This window comes from Musa acuminata, chromosome BXJ2-5, assembly GCF_036884655.1.
Source record: "Musa acuminata AAA Group cultivar baxijiao chromosome BXJ2-5, Cavendish_Baxijiao_AAA, whole genome shotgun sequence".
In the NCBI taxonomy this organism is placed as follows: Eukaryota; Viridiplantae; Streptophyta; class Magnoliopsida; order Zingiberales; family Musaceae; genus Musa; species Musa acuminata.
Window position 1 is genome coordinate 44,373,202 of NC_088342.1, and position 17,068 is coordinate 44,390,269.

Here is a 17,068-nt window from a genome sequence, read left to right on the forward strand (position 1 = left end):
ATTAAATGTTTTCTTTTAGGAACCACCAAATTGCTCTCGATTATATTAAATTGTAAGTAACATAATGAAATGAGATTATGACAATCTGATGGGAACATATAATTCCTGATTAAGGCACCAAAATAATGCATGACATGGCATCCATACCAATAGAAAGAAGGCTCTATTTTATAAAAAGCACTCGTGCATAATGGTTCCCTTTGGTAAAATAAAATTCAATCTGGCATTTATTTTAAATCAGAAGGAAAAAAAAATTCTGACATTCATTTCCTGAAACCACCCCTCTTTCCATAGCCTCGACCACCTCTTCTGCCACCTCCTCTCTGATGGCTTCCATGTTTGTTGCCCAAAACCCTATCATTATCTGATGTTGACTGGACTTTCAGATGGTCAGGCAAGGGGAGTATCTTATCCACACATTTACGAAAGCTAAAATCATCAGTAGTACCATCGACCCGAATAAGAAAGAAGCATCGACTTTTATATGTCGGGTGATAGCGCACCTGGAATGCCTCGATTCCTTCTCCAATCTTCTTGGCAGGTTCAGGATGCCCCTTCTTCAGCAAATCCAGCAATACCATGTGCTCATACTGAAATATAAAAAGCACTATTGTAAATTAAAAACATAACTTCTGTTATTAAACTCTTTGATAATGAGCAAAAATTACTGTATAAGACCCCATATTAAGAACAAACATGATAAATAAATGAACAATATTGATGTTATGCAACATACAACTGCCAGTTTAGCACCTTTAGGATGCCATATATCAACTGGAAATCGGATTCATCAATGAAGGATCCCACAATTTGTTTATAAGCAAGAGATATAAGGGGAAGAAAGACTTCCAATGAGAGAATCCATAACAACGTGAAACAGTGTACAGCTTGATCTAATTGGTAATGGAAAGTCAAAATGAACAAGGCCAAGTAGACCCTACTATAACATGAGGTGATCCATAGAGCAAATTCTCTGAAGCTACCAAAAGATTCAACTCTTCTAAGATGAGCAAACTGTCGGATAAACAGAGAGTGCAGTAGAAAAATATAATGATTTTTTTTCATAACATGCAAGATACCAATATTCAATCTCCCATATCTCATCCTTTCATTATCAATTCACATTAAACTCAGGACAAGTGTTGCACATCATAGCTTACCAAACTAATCAACAAAACCAATAACACCAACGAAAGCATTGGTACTAGATGATTTGCCTTCCAGCATCAGGTGAACTGAAATGGATAACTGCAATTTGGAGGTAAAGTGATACTGTCATTTTCTCCCTTGCACTTATCACTTTATTCCTTCTACAAACAAGATAAAAAGAATTCAATTATCACTTAAAATCAACAAGCTAATTCAGATCCAACTCCTTAAAATTAATCAAATAGATCACTTTTTACCCTCAACATGTTTCAAACACTGACTCAGTAGGCTGCCAATCCAGAGCAACTCCTTAAATTAATCAAATAGATCACTTTTTACCCTCAACATGCTTCAAACACTAACTCAGTAGGCTGCTAATCCAGATCGATTAAATTTCATTCTTCCAACAATTTCAATTACTTCTCTCCTTAAGTTTGCTTCCAGCAGTTACTAGTTTTGATTTAATTGTTATCATCACAATAAAAACATTTTATTTCGAATAAATATTTGATTTTTAGTATCTTCTTAATTGCTTGTAGTGCATGCCAACTTGAACCAAATATCCCACATGAACTTTTACAGCATTCCAGGTTTTATTTGCAGCATGTGGTTCCCAGCAGTCAATCTTGTGAATAAAATTAACATTACCAGGATCGAGAAACACCATAGGTTTTTATGTCGAGATCCTAGCATAAACTGGACCAGATTAGGACTGAAATGTTCAACCATGAGTGAGAATCAATGAAGATTGTGCTAAAATCAACCAAACCAACAAAAGACTAATTGGGAATTTTCTGGGGACAGCAAGAAGCTGGTCTAAAGTGCAACTGACTTGGATCAACCTAGAATCACACTCAACAATCAGCTTTGGACTAGCATCAATCTGGATTCAAGATTCTAAGAAGTCCAAATAATCTATATAGAATCAGTCATCAGAACATCCTTTTAGTCTGAATACAATTTTTGCCTGAACAAGAATACATATGCATATATACTCAAATCATATGGAGTGCTTCAAAATCCATTCCCTCACTCCTGTGGAGCTCATTTCCTACATATCCATGGACTCTTTAAAAGTGGTCTAGCTTGCAAAACTATATAAAGAAATAGCACTGGAATTACAATTCTCCTAACTCAAGGAGGTCAAATTTTTGGAAACCACATGAACTTACATATCTTCCTCAGTCACATAATATATTCAATGTCAACATTCAGATCCAAAATTGCAGGTGCACAATAGGTGAAAATTCTACACGTGTCTTAAAAAATTTCTTTCTTGTTTTCTTATTGGTGTGATTGTCTTTAAATAAATGCATGCAAAAAGGGATTCATATAAAATTTTGCTTCTTCTTTTATGAAATAAAAACATTAGTTTTGAACAAAAGCGTATGGCAAACGTAACCCTTAGCAACTCAAAGCATAAAAGGTTGCATCAGCAGCAATACACTCTCCCACCACATGTTTGTTATAATTCCAAGCTCACGTACACAAATTCTTTCTCAAGATTGCACATTTCAACTATATTTATGGATCCTTTTCTGACACAGTTCAAGCAAGATTAAGGTAATTTCAACTAAACAAATCATGTCTCCAAAACGAATTAACAACAAAGAAACGAACTTTTTCCTGTATCAACGTAAAGAAAGGAAATTTGCTGAGGAACAAAAGGCGCACCTTGTTGATATTAAGATTGGGCAACCAGGAACGGAGAAGCTTCAGGAAGTAATCAAACATCTCCACTGACGACGTAAACACCTTCGGTCCGATACTTGCCACCTCCGACTCCCCACCGTCCCTGCTTCTTCGCACCTCCACATCGCCTCCAACTTCCTCCTCTCCTTCAACTCCATCCGTCCCTTCTTCTTCCAAACAACCCTCCGGCTTCTGCCTCTTCGAAACAGAGTCCTCCTCGCCGGCCTCCTCTCTTCTCCTCTTCTCGGCGCTGCCACCGCTCTCAGCCGGCACCGCTTCCGCCATGAGCTCGTCTCCTTCGAGTAACTGAGGGTTATCCGCGAGATCTTCCGCCATGATCGACGAGGAGCGAGCGTGTAAGTTTAACTAAACCCTAACACTAATGGATAGAATATAAATAGGTAGCTTTGTCACGTGCAGAGGAGGTGGTGGATGGAATTATCTACTAATTATCACATTTTAAGGAAAAAAAATCCAATGGGGGATTTATCAGAAAAAATTAATATATTATATTTTCTATTTATATATATATATATATATATATATATATATCCAATAAAGAGAAGGTCGACGCTTCATCACCAAACTCGCATGCCCTCCTCCTCCCTCCTCTTCGAGAAGGAGAGAGAGAGAGAGAGAGAGAGAGAGAGAGGGACGACGAAGAGGTAGAGAAATCTCTTTTCTTGTCTCTTCATCCTCCGCCTTGCCCTTCTTTTCACTGTTTCGGTATACATAGAGGCATGGCGGATCCCGAGAGCTCTTCCCCTCTCATGGCGCCGATCCCGGTCCTGGACCCCAACGAGATCGACCTCGAAGCTGGCCCTGGCGAGCAATTACAGTGCCGGATCTGTCTCGAAACTGATGGTGGTCTTCCTCTCCCCTTCTACTCTGTACCTCTCTCCTCCTCCCTTTCTTTAGGGTTTATTCTCACATTCTTTTCGATTTCTGTTTTTTGTCTCGCAATTAAAGATTGGGTCTTGACTACCCCCATGAAATTTTGGGATAAATCGTGGGGATTGCGTCTCCAAACGTGGAAGTTCTTGCGATTGGGATTGAGACATAGAAGGTTTATGAGAGGAGTAAAAGAGAGTCACCTGAGCTGATTGCAAACTTATTCCTTTTTCATAATTGGAATTTGGAATTTCAGGAAGGGACTTCATAGCGCCATGCAAGTGCAAGGGGACCTCCAAGTACGTCCATCGTGAATGCTTGGACCACTGGCGGTCTGTCAAGGTGAGTGAATGAATTGTGTCTGTAGCAGATAGGGTTTCTGGCGCCTATGCTGCATTTATGCATCTTCAAGTATGTTCAGAACATCCTGCTGATGAACTGCTCTTTAAGCAAATGGCGTCATGAATCACGTTTTGTCATAGATCTCTTGTGTGAGGTGCAAACATCAGATCTGATAATCACGAGTATAGTTATGCAAACATTTTCTTTATTATTATTATTATTATTATTTATGTGAAATGAATTTGAAATGTGATGTCCGATTCAGTATCCTAAGGTATCAGGAAGGATCCAATGTTAGATGTCTTCTAATCTGAGGATTAATTAGGTCTGAACAATATTTCATATGTGCAAGATGGGTGTACCAGTGGAACTGCTGAGGAAAAATTAGGTCGCTAGACATACGAACACTAAGAAACAGACTACTAAATAATCATTATGGATGACTGATTAAGATGATATCATTGTGCACATGAAAGTATGAGGATGTAGTCATTAGAGGAAATAATGGATTATTGATAGGGTGTAGAGAGGGCAACAAAGATAAGATATTTCCCGGAGTAATTATATTGTCTCTGCCACCATGTAAGTATTTTAGAGGTAGTTACTGGCCAAAGCTGTTCGATGTCCTTTCCTGTATTAGTATGCTGTCATTCACCATTTTAAAAAACGTGGATCAAGACAGTAAGCTTCTAAAAATGTCTGGCCAACACTCTGTCAGCAGTGATCTGCAATTTTCCAAAATCAAATTCAGGGATGATTTATTCATGACAAATGCATGCCTTGGTACATCTGAAATTGTAAAATGATTTTTGTTTACCTAGCCTAGCATCTTCACGATATAGTTACTTTTACAATGGTGGAAACTAGAATCTTAGTGGCTACTTGACATTGGATATATGGGAATTTGTTTCTTTCTCTTCTCACTTGGTGGAAATAATTGCATTTTGGTCGGAGTAGATGGACGGGGCAAAGGGATCATCTCCAGCACTTGAAGAATAAATCACTTGAATGATCAGCAAATGTAGAGGCTTGCTAATGTCATATGTTAGAACTGCGAAAGAAAGTTTATGTCAAATTTATGCAAATCAAATCAAGTTTAGAGTAGTAATAACTGCCAAATCTGCTTATTGGATTAAAGGCTGACAATATGCCATTAGAAAATGCTCCACCTAAGTTTCACTGATATTTTTCTTCTCTTCTGTTTTTCCATAAATGTTTGTGAATATATCCAGTTCCAAGGTAGCTAATTTCTGTCATATTTTCATTTTCATCAGGAAGGTTTTGCATTTTCCCATTGCACAACCTGCAAGGCTCCATACTATTTGAGGGTTCATGTTCATGCAGACAGGAAATGGAGAACCTTGAAGTTCCGATTCTTTGTTACTAGGGACATACTGTCTATATTCGCAGTTGTTCAACTCGTAAGCTTAAGTTCTCCCATCTCATTCTTGATAATAATCCAACATTTTTATTTTGCACTAATCCTTTTTTCTGTGCATTCGAGACAGATAATATCTTCGTTGGCATATCTGGTCTTTCTGGTTGATAGCTCTCAAAACAGTTGGTTGCGGTTGGCTTGGGGTTTTGACAGCAAAATTAGTTTCTACTATGTATGTGGTATGCTTCTAAACTGTAAGAGCACTTCATGATGATTTTATCTATTGATTACATTATAAAGGTGTTATCTCATGCTTGTTCATGTTGTAGTGCATTGTTTATGTTGAAGCATGGAAAGTGCGGTTGGCATTTGTAAATTGTAGGATTTGAAAATTTCATGTGTTCCGTTGGCATTTGAATTCTAGGATTTGGAGAGTGAGTTCTGGAAGGTGGGTTTTTTATGGTGTTTCTCCCAAATGAAATCTTCATGTTTAACAGGATTTGGAAATCGAATTCTAGGGGGATTTGGAGAGTGGAATTATCATAAGATTATTCTGGGAAGGGATGTGAGGGTGGGAATTATTTAGTGGAACTTTTGAGTTGTTTGGCTAAAATCTTGAAATTCCCGACAAAAATCCTGTATAACATGGGGCCTAAACTACACAATTTTCTTTTCCTATAATAGCTATTGCTTTTTCATGCAAGTCATTAGTTCATAGGTTTAAGACCTTTAATATACAAATTTATGCTATCTGACAGCATTCCATGCAGCACATGTTCAGAAACTGTTTCCAGTAAAATAGATAATTTCTCTCTTACTATGTAATGTCTGGAATATAATGATTCACATGCTTATGTATTAAGATTTGTCTCGACCATAAAATTTTGTACATTGTTGTTTTATATCTCATAATACTTGGATCTTTTAGATTGGACATTATATCATATTCATGCTAATTTTCGTCATTATACTTATCTACAATGCAGGGGCACTATTATTTTTCGCGCTGCTTGGGTTATCCGGATGCTTTATAACTTGTTATGATCGACGAGTGCGCAATGATTTGGCTCAGCCATGTCGAGAGTTATGTCTTTGTTGTTGTCAACCAGGGTTAGCATCTGTTATCCTTTAGTTTCTGGAATTTGTCATATCTTGTAATAGTGTAAATCCATTTCTATGTGATTTGTTATGTATATGCTTTTAAGTGAATCTTGTATAAACCTAATGTAATCATTAAATAAAATGGATTACTTTCTCATTCTTTCCCATCTCCACACGTTCTCCTACTCTACATGTTTTTGATGCGTTCATTTTCTTTTTGTTTTTTCAGTATGTGTGCCGATTGTCATCTGCCTGGCACCCTCTGTATGTGGACCGATTGTACCACATGCTTTGAAAGTTGTGCAAGTACAGCAGGAGAATGTGGATGCTTGGGAGGGGCTGGCGAAGCTGGTCTACCGTTGCTTTTTATAATAGGATTAATCATTCTTGGGCTGTTCACCATTATTGGCATATTTTACAGTGTTCTCGTGGCAACAATGGTCGGCCAACGAATTTGGCAGCGTCACTATCATATACTTGCTAAACGGATGCTAACAAAAGTGAGTCCTGTTTTCTCTCTGTGTAAGCATTTCATTTCCTTGTTTTGTTCCTGTTGAAGCAAAGAGCCATGAATCGATTTTCCTGCTTCGCAGTTTCATTTTGTTTTAGTGCACAAAACAAGAAATTTATGCCAAAGCTGATATCTTTTTCCCGTCTAATTCCATCCAGTATTCTCTACTAAACCTTCTAATGGTGTGTCGGTGTTCATCAGGAGTATGTCGTGGAGGACGTTGACGGCGAGGGCACTGATTGGTGCCCGCCACCCCTTCCAGCTGAGCATGTTCAGCAGCTAAAGACACTTGGACTCCTGTAGTTTCATCTTGAGAGGCAACTAACCGTTGTGCTCTAGAGATGAAATGGAAGAGACATGTGAGAGCATCTGGTAGGCAGTCTTTTTCCCATGGAAACTAAGTATATATTACTATATCCTCTCTACGAAAAGTGTATTTCCTACCTCTATATTGTAAATGTCCACCCGATGTAGCATCTTCAGTTTTTCTTTTACACCATCAACTTCAGAGAGTTCAAGCATGGCTCATGCTTGCTGGTCTTTTAGTATATATGGTTTAAGAAGATTGTGAGAAAGATTTGGTGGCATTGAAAAACTATGTAATTGATTAAGAGTTTGTTTCGACATATTGGATAACTCTTTGTCATAATCTTCTTTTATAGTGTGAACATGACAGATGGAGAGTTTGTCTCTGCATATTCTGAAAACTACTGATGATAATGGAGAAAGCTGCAGACAGAGTGTGTAAGAACACCAGCTACAGAGGCTGGTCAGTCTTTTTACAGTTTTTTTTTGTCAAACAATTATGTTAAAAAGGTTATTTGATACCTCATGTCAATCTCTTATTAGATTGTCAAATAAGAGTTTAAATTAATCTAGTTTATCAAATTGTCTTAACATTATAGCTCTATTTTTTCTCTTTTTGTTTTTTGGTTTAACATGTGAATGTTTTACAAATAGGGAAATCCCAGCATAAAATAAGCTCAAGACAAGCTTAATACACTGCATCATAACATCCCTTGAGCACCTTTGAAGGGGAAGTTGTATTACTTGTCTTGTCCAAGTTGACCTCCTCCATCTGTTTTATCAATCAACAGTCTCAGTCCATTCATTCCAAAGTATTCAAGCCCAGTTGATAAGGCTTCCTCCTCATCAAGGTACACTTGATACATCTTTAAGTGTATAATTCCATCTCCAAATTTGAATCCTCCATTGAACTCCTCATACTTTGTTTCTCAGTCCATCAATTCCATAATACTTCTGCACTTGTCTACCTCAGACCAACCTACTGATCAAGTCCTCCAAGGAAGTTGACATAGTAGTAAAAAAAAGGTGAAAATGTTCTGAAAATTGTGATGAAAAATTGGATTTCATAGGATCTTTCCTGAACAAATTATGCATGGGAAAGCATGTTGATGGATTCCAAGAACATGGAAGGAAGGAAGGCTTTGTTCTTTTGAACAATGTGGTACAACTTTTCTCCAGTTTTGTTTGCTTTACCAGCTCAAGAAACTGATTTCCATTCAGATTGATATTTCCATGTGAATATATGTCCTTAAAGTCAGATTGATATTTCCATTTAGTCACTGATTTAGCTTGCTCCAATCTAAAAATATGTCTTAGATTGGACTGGGTATAATGTACCTGTCAAACTAAACCAGTGCACCCACAGAACTATTACCTTGCGATCATATTGGTGTTATAATTGCAGTAGTTTCCCAAAACTCTTGGACCAGACGAAATCAAATGGATAGGTTAATCATTAGATAGTTAATGCATTTATCGTTCCAGTGATGATGATTGCCTGATAGTTAATGCATTTATCGTTCCAGTTTTCGTGGATGCTTAATAGTGCACGCTGTCGACTTCGATTGGAAAGCACACATGCGTGTATCATATGTGAGAACGCATGGCCACGAAACTGCTGCCTCCTCCTTGGATATCATGATAGATGATCATAAATGTTTTACTGATTCTACGAATCTTTTCTCTTCCTTAATTTTTTTATTTATTTATTTATGTTCCTAATATACAAGAAGAATCTAATATTTATCTCTAAATTATGTTCTAATAATGTTTCTATTAAATTTGTATCATCTTCATTTGTTGCCAAGGATCTCAACATGGAAGCACATCTCAAATTTATTTTGAAGTTTGTCTATTATTAACCAAGCTTTAAAAATTTTTGAATGATGAGTAACAATGTTTGAAGACTATAATAATTTATTATGAAATGATACATAGAACTTAGTCCCCGTCCGTTGTAAGGTGTAAATAAATTTTTCATATCAAACGAAATCTTGATAGATCCACTAATAACTATAAAGCAAGTCCATCAAAATCAAAATTTTATAAGGTGTAAATGAATTTTTCATATCAAACGAAATCTTGATAGGTCCATTAATAACTATAAAACAAGTCCATCAAAATCAAAATTTTATAAGTAGGTCCATTAATAACCGTAAATCTTGATAGGCTTCTTCAATAAAACTTCTTCAATAATTCATTTAATTCATTTTATCTTTTATTCTTTCCGACAGTATGCTTGGTCCGGATCGAAGGCCTTATGTCCTCCACATGAAGAGTGATGGGGAAGTAGCCAGCTGCATACTTGCCAATATACCTAAGTATTTTTGTTACCACCAAGCAAATAAAGAATTATCGAGAAAATCGAAATCTGTCATGAACCCTCTCGAGGTTTCGAGGATCATTAAATCAATAGGGAAAACCTGGAACCTTGATACTCTCAACCCCAATTTACTCTTTATCAACGACGGGAATCAACGTGATGAACAGCAGAAACCCATAAACCCTGCATCAAAACAGAGGAATATGGAGCGTTAGTAGCAGTAGGAAGAGGAGCGGAAAGGGGGGGAGACGGACGGGAAGGAGGAAGACCGCGGCTAAGACCAAGGCGAGGATAAGTGGAGGCCGCCTAAGGCGAGGGCGAAGGCGAAGGCGATGGTGGCGTGGAGGGGGGAGTACTCCGTCGGCTCGCCCTCCTCGCGGCGGTCGCCATTGCCCTCGTCCATAGCTCGCGGAGGCAAACGGGTCCTCCAACTTGGCGCCGATTAATTATGAATTATTCTTATAATTAGTTATCTTTAGTATTTTGATTTTTCTATTTTCAAAAGTTATATTAAGATTTTTATATTTACGAAAATAAAATATTTAACTGCTCAGTGAAAAACCGAACAGCAGCGACGTCACGCCCAGCGGGACCTCCTGCTTCGGCGTCGGCAGCTGCGCCACCACCAGTCGCCTCCGGAAGAACTCCAATGTCCGTATCTTTTCAGTCCCAGCGGCCATGGCTTCTTGAAGGACACACGCGTTCGTCTCCTCCAATAGCTACTGCGTGCACTCCACCGATGGCCCGCCGGCATCCCTCCTGCATTAGATAGATCTGAGGTGCTCCGTGTGACGACCAAAATGGTGACTGTCACAGTAAGTAACTGTTTTAGCCATGGTCTCGGGACCGACACGACTTGGTTCGGGGTCCGAATGGCGGAAATGTGGTGCAGCGTCCCTCGGGATCTTGGGGCGACCGATTGCGGGGGTCTGGTTGGAAGAAGTCCTCCGCCACGTCGTCGGACAGAAATGACTTCGGCGGGGTACCTGCACGCAGGTCGGACCGGCAGCTTGGCCCGACCCCTCGGACGTTCAAGTTAGTGAAGTGGAGAGGGTTTTTGGAGGAAGAGATGGCTCTCTGCAGGTGTTGTTGGCCTCCCTCCTTCCGTTTAGAATGCGAGGGTATTTATGGGGAAGCTTACCGTTACCTGAGGTACCCGTCTGCGCGAGGCAGGGTTGCACCTCTAATGGCGTCTGACGTCGTTACTGACGTTGCGTGATAAATCGGATCGTTGCAAGGTATGGGCGGGGGTAGGTAGTCGTCCTACCTTGCCATGGTCAAGCGTGCGGGATTGGAAGTCGTTGCCTGATAGCAGGTGTCGTCAGCGCGAGTCGAGTCAGCGTTATTGCCCTCTTCATCGGGCAAAGTGGCACCCAGGTGGGGCTATCGTTGTGACACATCATGCCACCATTATTTCCCCTATCAGTGACCATCAAGAAATCAAAGATAACCAACTTCCAGGAGATCCAACAGCTCACATACCTGGAACCGGAATACTTGCGGAGCTTCGTGTGGTGACCGAAGGAGCGCAGGAGCTGATGGTTAGCGGTGGCGGAGCTGGCGAAGAGATGCCTCAACTTAAGGGGGACGACAGGCCCTTCCCCTCACGAGAGAAGTAGCGATGGAGCTCGACGGGTTGGTGAGAACGAGGAAGACTCTTCAAATGGTGATTAGCTTTTCCATTGTGACCATATAATGTTTTGCTCGATGACACTTTCTACTCCGATCACAGCGTTTATTACAATGAAAGGTCGGCAGATTTATATTTCTATCCAAGTTTGTACATCCATCCATCCATCCATCCATCCGAATTTTTACTCAGAAACAGAGTATATAAGACAGGGTATTTCAGCTTCTGAATGCCTGCAGCAGTATTCGTTCCCATTGTGTTGACCTGATGGAACGCTCATGCATGCAGTTTGATAACAGGGCCCGGTGACTTTCTCTAAGCTCGATTTCAGGTTCATCAAGCTCAGATGACAAAGGCATGGAAGATGTACATGTCACAGAATAGAGACTTGGAGATCAGGGTACCCAACTTTGTACTTGTACTTCTCGAAGAGTTCTTGGAAAGCATGAACAAACTGGGCATGAACCTCATTGATCTGGAAAAATCAGAAAATTGAAATAATCATATTTTAAATATTATAAATAACCTAGGAGAAGATAGAACGTATGAAATGAACTTGAGTCATGAGAATTGATGTTCTTTTCTATCTCAAAATGTAAATACACCAACATGCAGCAGGCTCGACAACAAGGAGGGCTGCAGGTCTTGGGAATTCATTTTAATTATTCAGGAGAAAAGTGTGATAAGAAAATTTGATGTCGTTGGGCCTCAGGTGTAGGAAGTTCATTTTAATGATTCAGGAGAATATTGTGGTAAAAAGATTGATTTTTCATTACCTCAGCCGTAGTGGGCTTAGGGTTTTTCATCAGCTCAATGGGTCTTCCGACTACGACATGCATCGGATGCCGAAATGGTATAGGTGTTCTGCATAACAAGAGAAATATAATCACAAAACATTAGGTAACATTAATGGTAGACGAAAAAAACCAGTGTTAATATGGAAAGTAGCCAAAGTTTAAGTGGGCTAGTAGACTGGCATGATTAAGACAACAATCGGATTTGTTCGGTACCCAAATCTTCCCCAGAAGACTATTGGAGTGAACTTTAGTGCTCGTGCAATCGGGACAAAAAATTTCCCACCAGGTTTCCACCATCGATAAACATGACTCTGTCAACCAATTAAGAAAATGAGGTTTTCATATACTCAGTATTTAGAGCATCCATATTTGCAATTGTAAGAAATCAAGTTCATGGTATGCAAGCAGATCACTCTATGACTTCTGGTCATCATGTACATAAGGCAGGACAACATCTGTCCATCAAGCACACATAGTTCTTCTTAAAAGTCATCCGAGGTATCAAAAGAAAAACAAACCTGGCCATATCAAAAGAAAAACAAACCTGGCCAAAACAGAAAACAGGAACTATAGGTCGGCCCGTCTCCATGGCAATTCGCACAAATCCTTTTCTTGATTTAAGGAAAGCAACCTATTCATCAGATATAACTTAGGTTAATATTTGCCTAGTTGCTTATCTTGAAAATCCATACAAGGAAACAAGAACATCAGAAGGTTATTGCAGACTAAATTATAAGCATTTTGGCAAAAACTACAACTCATAATAGTTGATAAAAATGCATATAGGACGTCTTCAATTATTCGATTAACATGAAGAGAAGAAAGCAAGAAAGCTGGATGAAAATATTATACTGCATTCAGATTCATCTCTATACCAGGATATATTCTGGAGATAACACCACAGTGGCATAATCCAAAACCCACCTACCTCACAAAATAGATTGACATTTTGAGTCCGTTACTCAAATACAGTAAACCTAAATATGATTCATGCTCACCGAAAGGATATTCAGTATGGTATATCCTAAATACTCTGTGATGCTCTAAAATCATGGCAATGCAAAATCTCAATCATGTTTAATGGAGATTGTATAATAACCCATGAGTTACTAAGGCAAGATCCAACAGAAATACCAAATTTTTTCCTGAAATTTTCAAGTTTAAACAACATAAACGATTCAACCAACCATCCGTATCTCATATGGTAACTTGCCACTTGGAGAGAATGGAAGATTGATTTGCTTTAACTTTTATTGATAAGCACCAAACCAAGAGAAATCAGACAAGATCATATCTTGAAATTATCTTTTCTCTTCCCCCACTTGCATATATGTTTGAATCAAGCTGAGGCATGTTACTGTGATAAAGCTAAAAGGTGCTAATATTATAAGGTTTCAGGTCCTGCAAATTCAAAAATATAAGGATGAAGTAAGAATATATAAAAATTTAGTATTGGCTTAATAGGTTGTTGCCAAATGACACCTTTAACCTTCAAGGTGATGCAGAACAGAGTGGGAAAGTAGAGAGAGAGAGAGAGAGAGAGAGAGAGAGAAAGGTGAAATAAGAGAGGAGAGTAAGAGACTGGAGAACATATAATTCTTTTCAGACAATCTGAAGTAAGTCATCAATTGACGAGCTCCATTATTTTTAGAGGTTTAGGAGCCTTAGTATAATCAGTGAAGGCAATAATTTCCAAGAGTAATTTCCTAGGGAATTAACATGCCTTTTAGAAATCCAAAATATGACTTCTAGGATACTTTAAAGGGGTTTAGGAGCCTTAGTATAATCAATGAAGACAATAATTCCCAAGAGTAATCTCCTAGGGAATTAGTATGCCTTTTAGAAATCCCAGATGTGACTTCTAGGATACTTAAATAGTAAATGAGCTTTAGAGATCATATTCCGCCCATGGGTTAAGGTTAGGGATAAATTATAGCATCCCCACCCTATTAATAATCAGTTTTGGAGACCATATTCCACCAATCCTGTTCATAGGTAAAATTTGGTCAAACCTAGTATGTCATTGTCGGATCTGTGTAGTGCACCACATGGGGTCTGGCACTATTATCCCTACCGTGATATCTTAATTATTCAATAGGCATCCCTATAACAAAATGAATTCAATAGCACAACAAATATTTTTTACTTGATCTACGATCAACACCATTCGGGTACATTTATTCTCTTCTTTTTACATGTTTAATGATGTTTCCACAAAGATCAGTAGTTTAAAATTTTCAATTTTCAAATATTGAGAAATAACCTTTCAAGCTATTACAATTTTACCATTCAATTCTTTAATGTTAGCTGACCTAGTTAATCATCTTAAAAGAATTGAAGTGTCATTTCTAGAAACCTTCGGTACTTTGGATATCTGAAACAGTGTTGATTAACATATCAATGATCTGCATCAACTCCAATGGAAAGTATTAATGATTGGAGTTTGGATGTATCATAACTCAATTTTGAAGTGTTAAAGGACTTCTTAGAACTTCCTAAAATAATAGCCATATTGAAGCAAATATTCATGTGTGAATCTAAGCTGTTGAACAATGGAAAACCTAAACTATTGAAGTGAATAGTCACGGTGAAACTTAATTATCTAAAGCTAAACAAGAAATAAAATTTAAGAATAATGAAGTTCCATGTGTGACACAGTAAACCTCCAGTTAGTTATTTAGTAAAAATCAATATAGATCATCATTATGCCATATTATTGTAGATTTTCTACCTTAGTTTTATGAAATTTCTTTTGTGTTACTGGCAAGCTTGCAAACCATTCAATTGTCTTGTTCACTTTATTAATAGATGATATTGTTTATTTCCTTATCTCTGTTGATTTTGATCAACTCAATTTTGGCCAAAGACACCAGAACTCAACATTTGATGTTCTAAATAAATAATTTTGCTTCCCAACTTAGGGTTAGAAGCTTAAAGCAAACAAGTAAAATCCAACTCCATTGAAACTGCAGCACAAATTAAGGAGGAAACAAAAAGTGAATGAGAGCAAAATTACATAGTCCAAAGAGATCATCTGTATACACTTTTACCATAAATTTTTTAGATCAACCAATTTCACATGACTACACATCAAACTCCTGTACATATTCCTTTTACCATGATACTATGAACCATACAACTTCTGGTGAATTGAGAATCATCTAGACGTCCACTATTGAATAATATGGAAAGGCACCAAATGCATGAAAGAAATGCAACGCACTTGACTGATTTCAATAGTTTAGGTGCAGAAGGCATACCTCGGAAAAATGGTTCATATGAAGCATCTCCTGCACCCCACCAGGAACAATAATGCAACTATACCCAGCTTCCAAGTAAGCATAGAAGTTCTTCCTAGATGCAGGGACTAGTCCCAGCCATGTCCAAATATGCCTCAGAAAAGGAGTGTAGAAGACCTGACCATAATATTATGCACACAGAGCAAGAATTCAGGGAATATCAAAAGTGAAAGAAAAAGAAAAAAAGGTGTTACAGAGGGTATGGATATTTAATACAGAAAATGACCAGGAAACAGGATATCTCACAGCGCTGCTCGCGAGAACTTTGACTTTAGGTAGAGGCATGAATCCAGTGTGGTTGGCAAGAGCACAAACACCTATAGGTAGCACCGAGTGCGGCTCATAACCAAACACTGCAAATATTTCAAACCCTTGATTATTTAAGGCCATATCCCAACTATTATTGGCAGTCACTCAATTCATATTTTGCACCAAGGCAGCAATCAGATACACTTGTTGCTTAAAAATTTTGAGTTAATCCACTCGATGTATAAACTAATATCAGCTGAAAACAAATAAAGAAGAAGCCACGGAGACCTGTGTCAATATAAGCCAAAAACGGAAGAGATGAACAAGAGCTCACCATATGCTTGGTCCGGATTGAAGGCCTTGATGTCCTCCACATGAAGGGTGACGGGGAAGTAGCCACTTGCATACTTGCAAATATACCTAAGTATTTAACGAGAAAATAGAAACAGAAGAAATATGTCATGAAACCTCCGAAGGTTTCGAAGTCCATGAAATTAAAACGAAAATGCTGGCACCTTGATAGTCTGGACCCCAATTTACTCTTATGATCGACAGGAATCAACATGAGGAAGAGCAGAAACCCGAAAACTCTGCATCAAAACAGAGGAATATGGAGCGTTAGTAGCAGGAGGAGGAGGAGAGAAAGGGGGAGGAGGACGAGGAGGAGGAGGAGACGGACGCGGCGGCGAGGCGCAAGGGGAGGAGGAGAAGCGTGGCGAGGACCAAGGCGGCGTTGAAGTGGATGCCGCCAAGCCAGAGGGCGAGGGCGACGGTGGTACGGAAGGGGGAGTACTCCGTCCCCTGGAACACCACCGGGGTCTCGCCCCCCTTGCGGTGCTCGCCATTGCCCTCGTCCATAGCTCGCGACCCTTCGAGCAGAGGAGCAGAAGGACCGCAGATGAAAACGGGTCGTCGCCCTTGTCTCTTTGCAGGATCAGATGCATTTCTCTATCGCCCCCGATGAGGAGTTTAGATATACTAGAAGGATCCGTCGTCCCAAAATTAGGATCCCGTTTCTGTCTCCAAATATTCAATTGTAATATACCATATTCAACGCGTTGTCGTGTATTGTTTGTTGTTGTTGCCGCTCCACATTAACGATCCGCCGTGTAGCGTTGGTTGTCGTTGCCGCTCTCCACATTAACGTTCCGCCGACACGCACGTGTGTGGGGGCGGAGTATCCAGGATGATCCTTTGGCTCATGTCGTCGTGATTCGTTTGGCGGAGTTGATGGACGGTGGGATGGCTTCGCCTGGTCGTCTTCACATCGTCGTGTTCGACCTTCTTGCAAGCCACTTGACTGTGGGAAGGAGATACGGCAAAAAGTCACTCTCATGTGAGAGGGGTAATTAGATATTCCTACGTATTCTCCATGTTGATTTGATCGATGAAAAGAATCA

General features: G+C 39.1%; 3 protein-coding genes and 1 long non-coding RNA gene across 5 annotated transcripts; 1 reads left to right on the forward strand and 3 right to left on the reverse strand.

Annotated features, from left to right (window-relative positions):
* Positions 1–150: 150 nt before the first annotated feature.
* Positions 151–3,203, reverse strand: LOC135612933 (protein EMBRYO DEFECTIVE 514-like). Its single transcript, XM_065109768.1, has 2 exons — positions 2,824–3,203; positions 151–590 (listed from the first exon to the last, which is right to left on the reverse strand). The coding sequence occupies exons 1-2, from the start codon at positions 3,175–3,177 to the stop codon at positions 264–266; spliced, it is 681 nt and encodes a 226-aa protein (XP_064965840.1). The 5' UTR covers positions 3,178–3,203; the 3' UTR covers positions 151–263.
* A 202-nt stretch (positions 3,204–3,405) lies between these two features.
* On the forward strand, positions 3,406–7,690 carry LOC135612935 (uncharacterized). Of its 2 annotated transcripts, XM_065109769.1 has the most exons (8): positions 3,406–3,506; positions 3,578–3,705; positions 3,989–4,074; positions 5,349–5,495; positions 5,583–5,691; positions 6,439–6,562; positions 6,783–7,053; positions 7,266–7,690. In XM_065109769.1, exons 1-8 carry the CDS (start codon positions 3,433–3,435, stop codon positions 7,365–7,367), a joined length of 1,041 nt encoding a protein of 346 aa, XP_064965841.1. In that variant the 5' UTR covers positions 3,406–3,432; the 3' UTR covers positions 7,368–7,690. The 2 variants fall into 2 exon arrangements, with proteins under 2 accessions (XP_064965841.1, XP_064965842.1); XM_065109770.1 differs by having other exon boundaries at positions 3,415–3,705.
* A 2,057-nt stretch (positions 7,691–9,747) lies between these two features.
* On the reverse strand, positions 9,748–10,102 carry LOC103985396 (uncharacterized). Its single transcript, XR_010487149.1, has 2 exons — positions 9,963–10,102; positions 9,748–9,876 (listed from the first exon to the last, which is right to left on the reverse strand). It is a non-coding gene; the product is annotated as an uncharacterized LOC103985396 (long non-coding RNA).
* Positions 10,103–11,346: 1,244 nt separating this feature from the next.
* LOC103985395 (diacylglycerol O-acyltransferase 2D) lies at positions 11,347–16,680 on the reverse strand. Its single transcript, XM_009403072.3, has 9 exons — positions 16,348–16,680; positions 16,184–16,258; positions 16,003–16,088; positions 15,666–15,772; positions 15,381–15,536; positions 12,665–12,751; positions 12,334–12,431; positions 12,100–12,187; positions 11,347–11,798 (listed from the first exon to the last, which is right to left on the reverse strand). Exons 1-9 carry the CDS (start codon positions 16,524–16,526, stop codon positions 11,697–11,699), a joined length of 978 nt encoding a protein of 325 aa, XP_009401347.2. The 5' UTR covers positions 16,527–16,680; the 3' UTR covers positions 11,347–11,696.
* Between the last annotated feature and the right edge of the window lie 388 nt (positions 16,681–17,068).

Coding starts and splice junctions, on each gene's coding strand:
- LOC135612933 (XM_065109768.1), bottom strand. CDS start 3,177: ATGGCGGAAGATCTCGCGGATAACCCTCAGTTACTCGAAGGAGACGAG. Junction 591..2,823: donor CCAATCTTAATATCAACAAG/GTGCGCCTTTTG, acceptor TTTATATTTCAG/TATGAGCACATGGTATTGCT.
- LOC135612935 (XM_065109769.1), top strand. CDS start 3,433: ATGCCCTCCTCCTCCCTCCTCTTCGAGAAGGAGAGAGAGAGAGAGAGA. Junction 3,706..3,988: donor GATCTGTCTCGAAACTGATG/GTGGTCTTCCTC, acceptor TTGGAATTTCAG/GAAGGGACTTCATAGCGCCA. Junction 6,563..6,782: donor CTTTGTTGTTGTCAACCAGG/GTTAGCATCTGT, acceptor TTGTTTTTTCAG/TATGTGTGCCGATTGTCATC.
- LOC103985395 (XM_009403072.3), bottom strand. CDS start 16,526: ATGGACGAGGGCAATGGCGAGCACCGCAAGGGGGGCGAGACCCCGGTG. Junction 16,259..16,347: donor CCCTTGCGCCTCGCCGCCGC/GTCCGTCTCCTC, acceptor GTTTTGATGCAG/AGTTTTCGGGTTTCTGCTCT. Junction 15,537..15,665: donor AAGTTCTCGCGAGCAGCGCT/GTGAGATATCCT, acceptor TATTATGGTCAG/GTCTTCTACACTCCTTTTCT.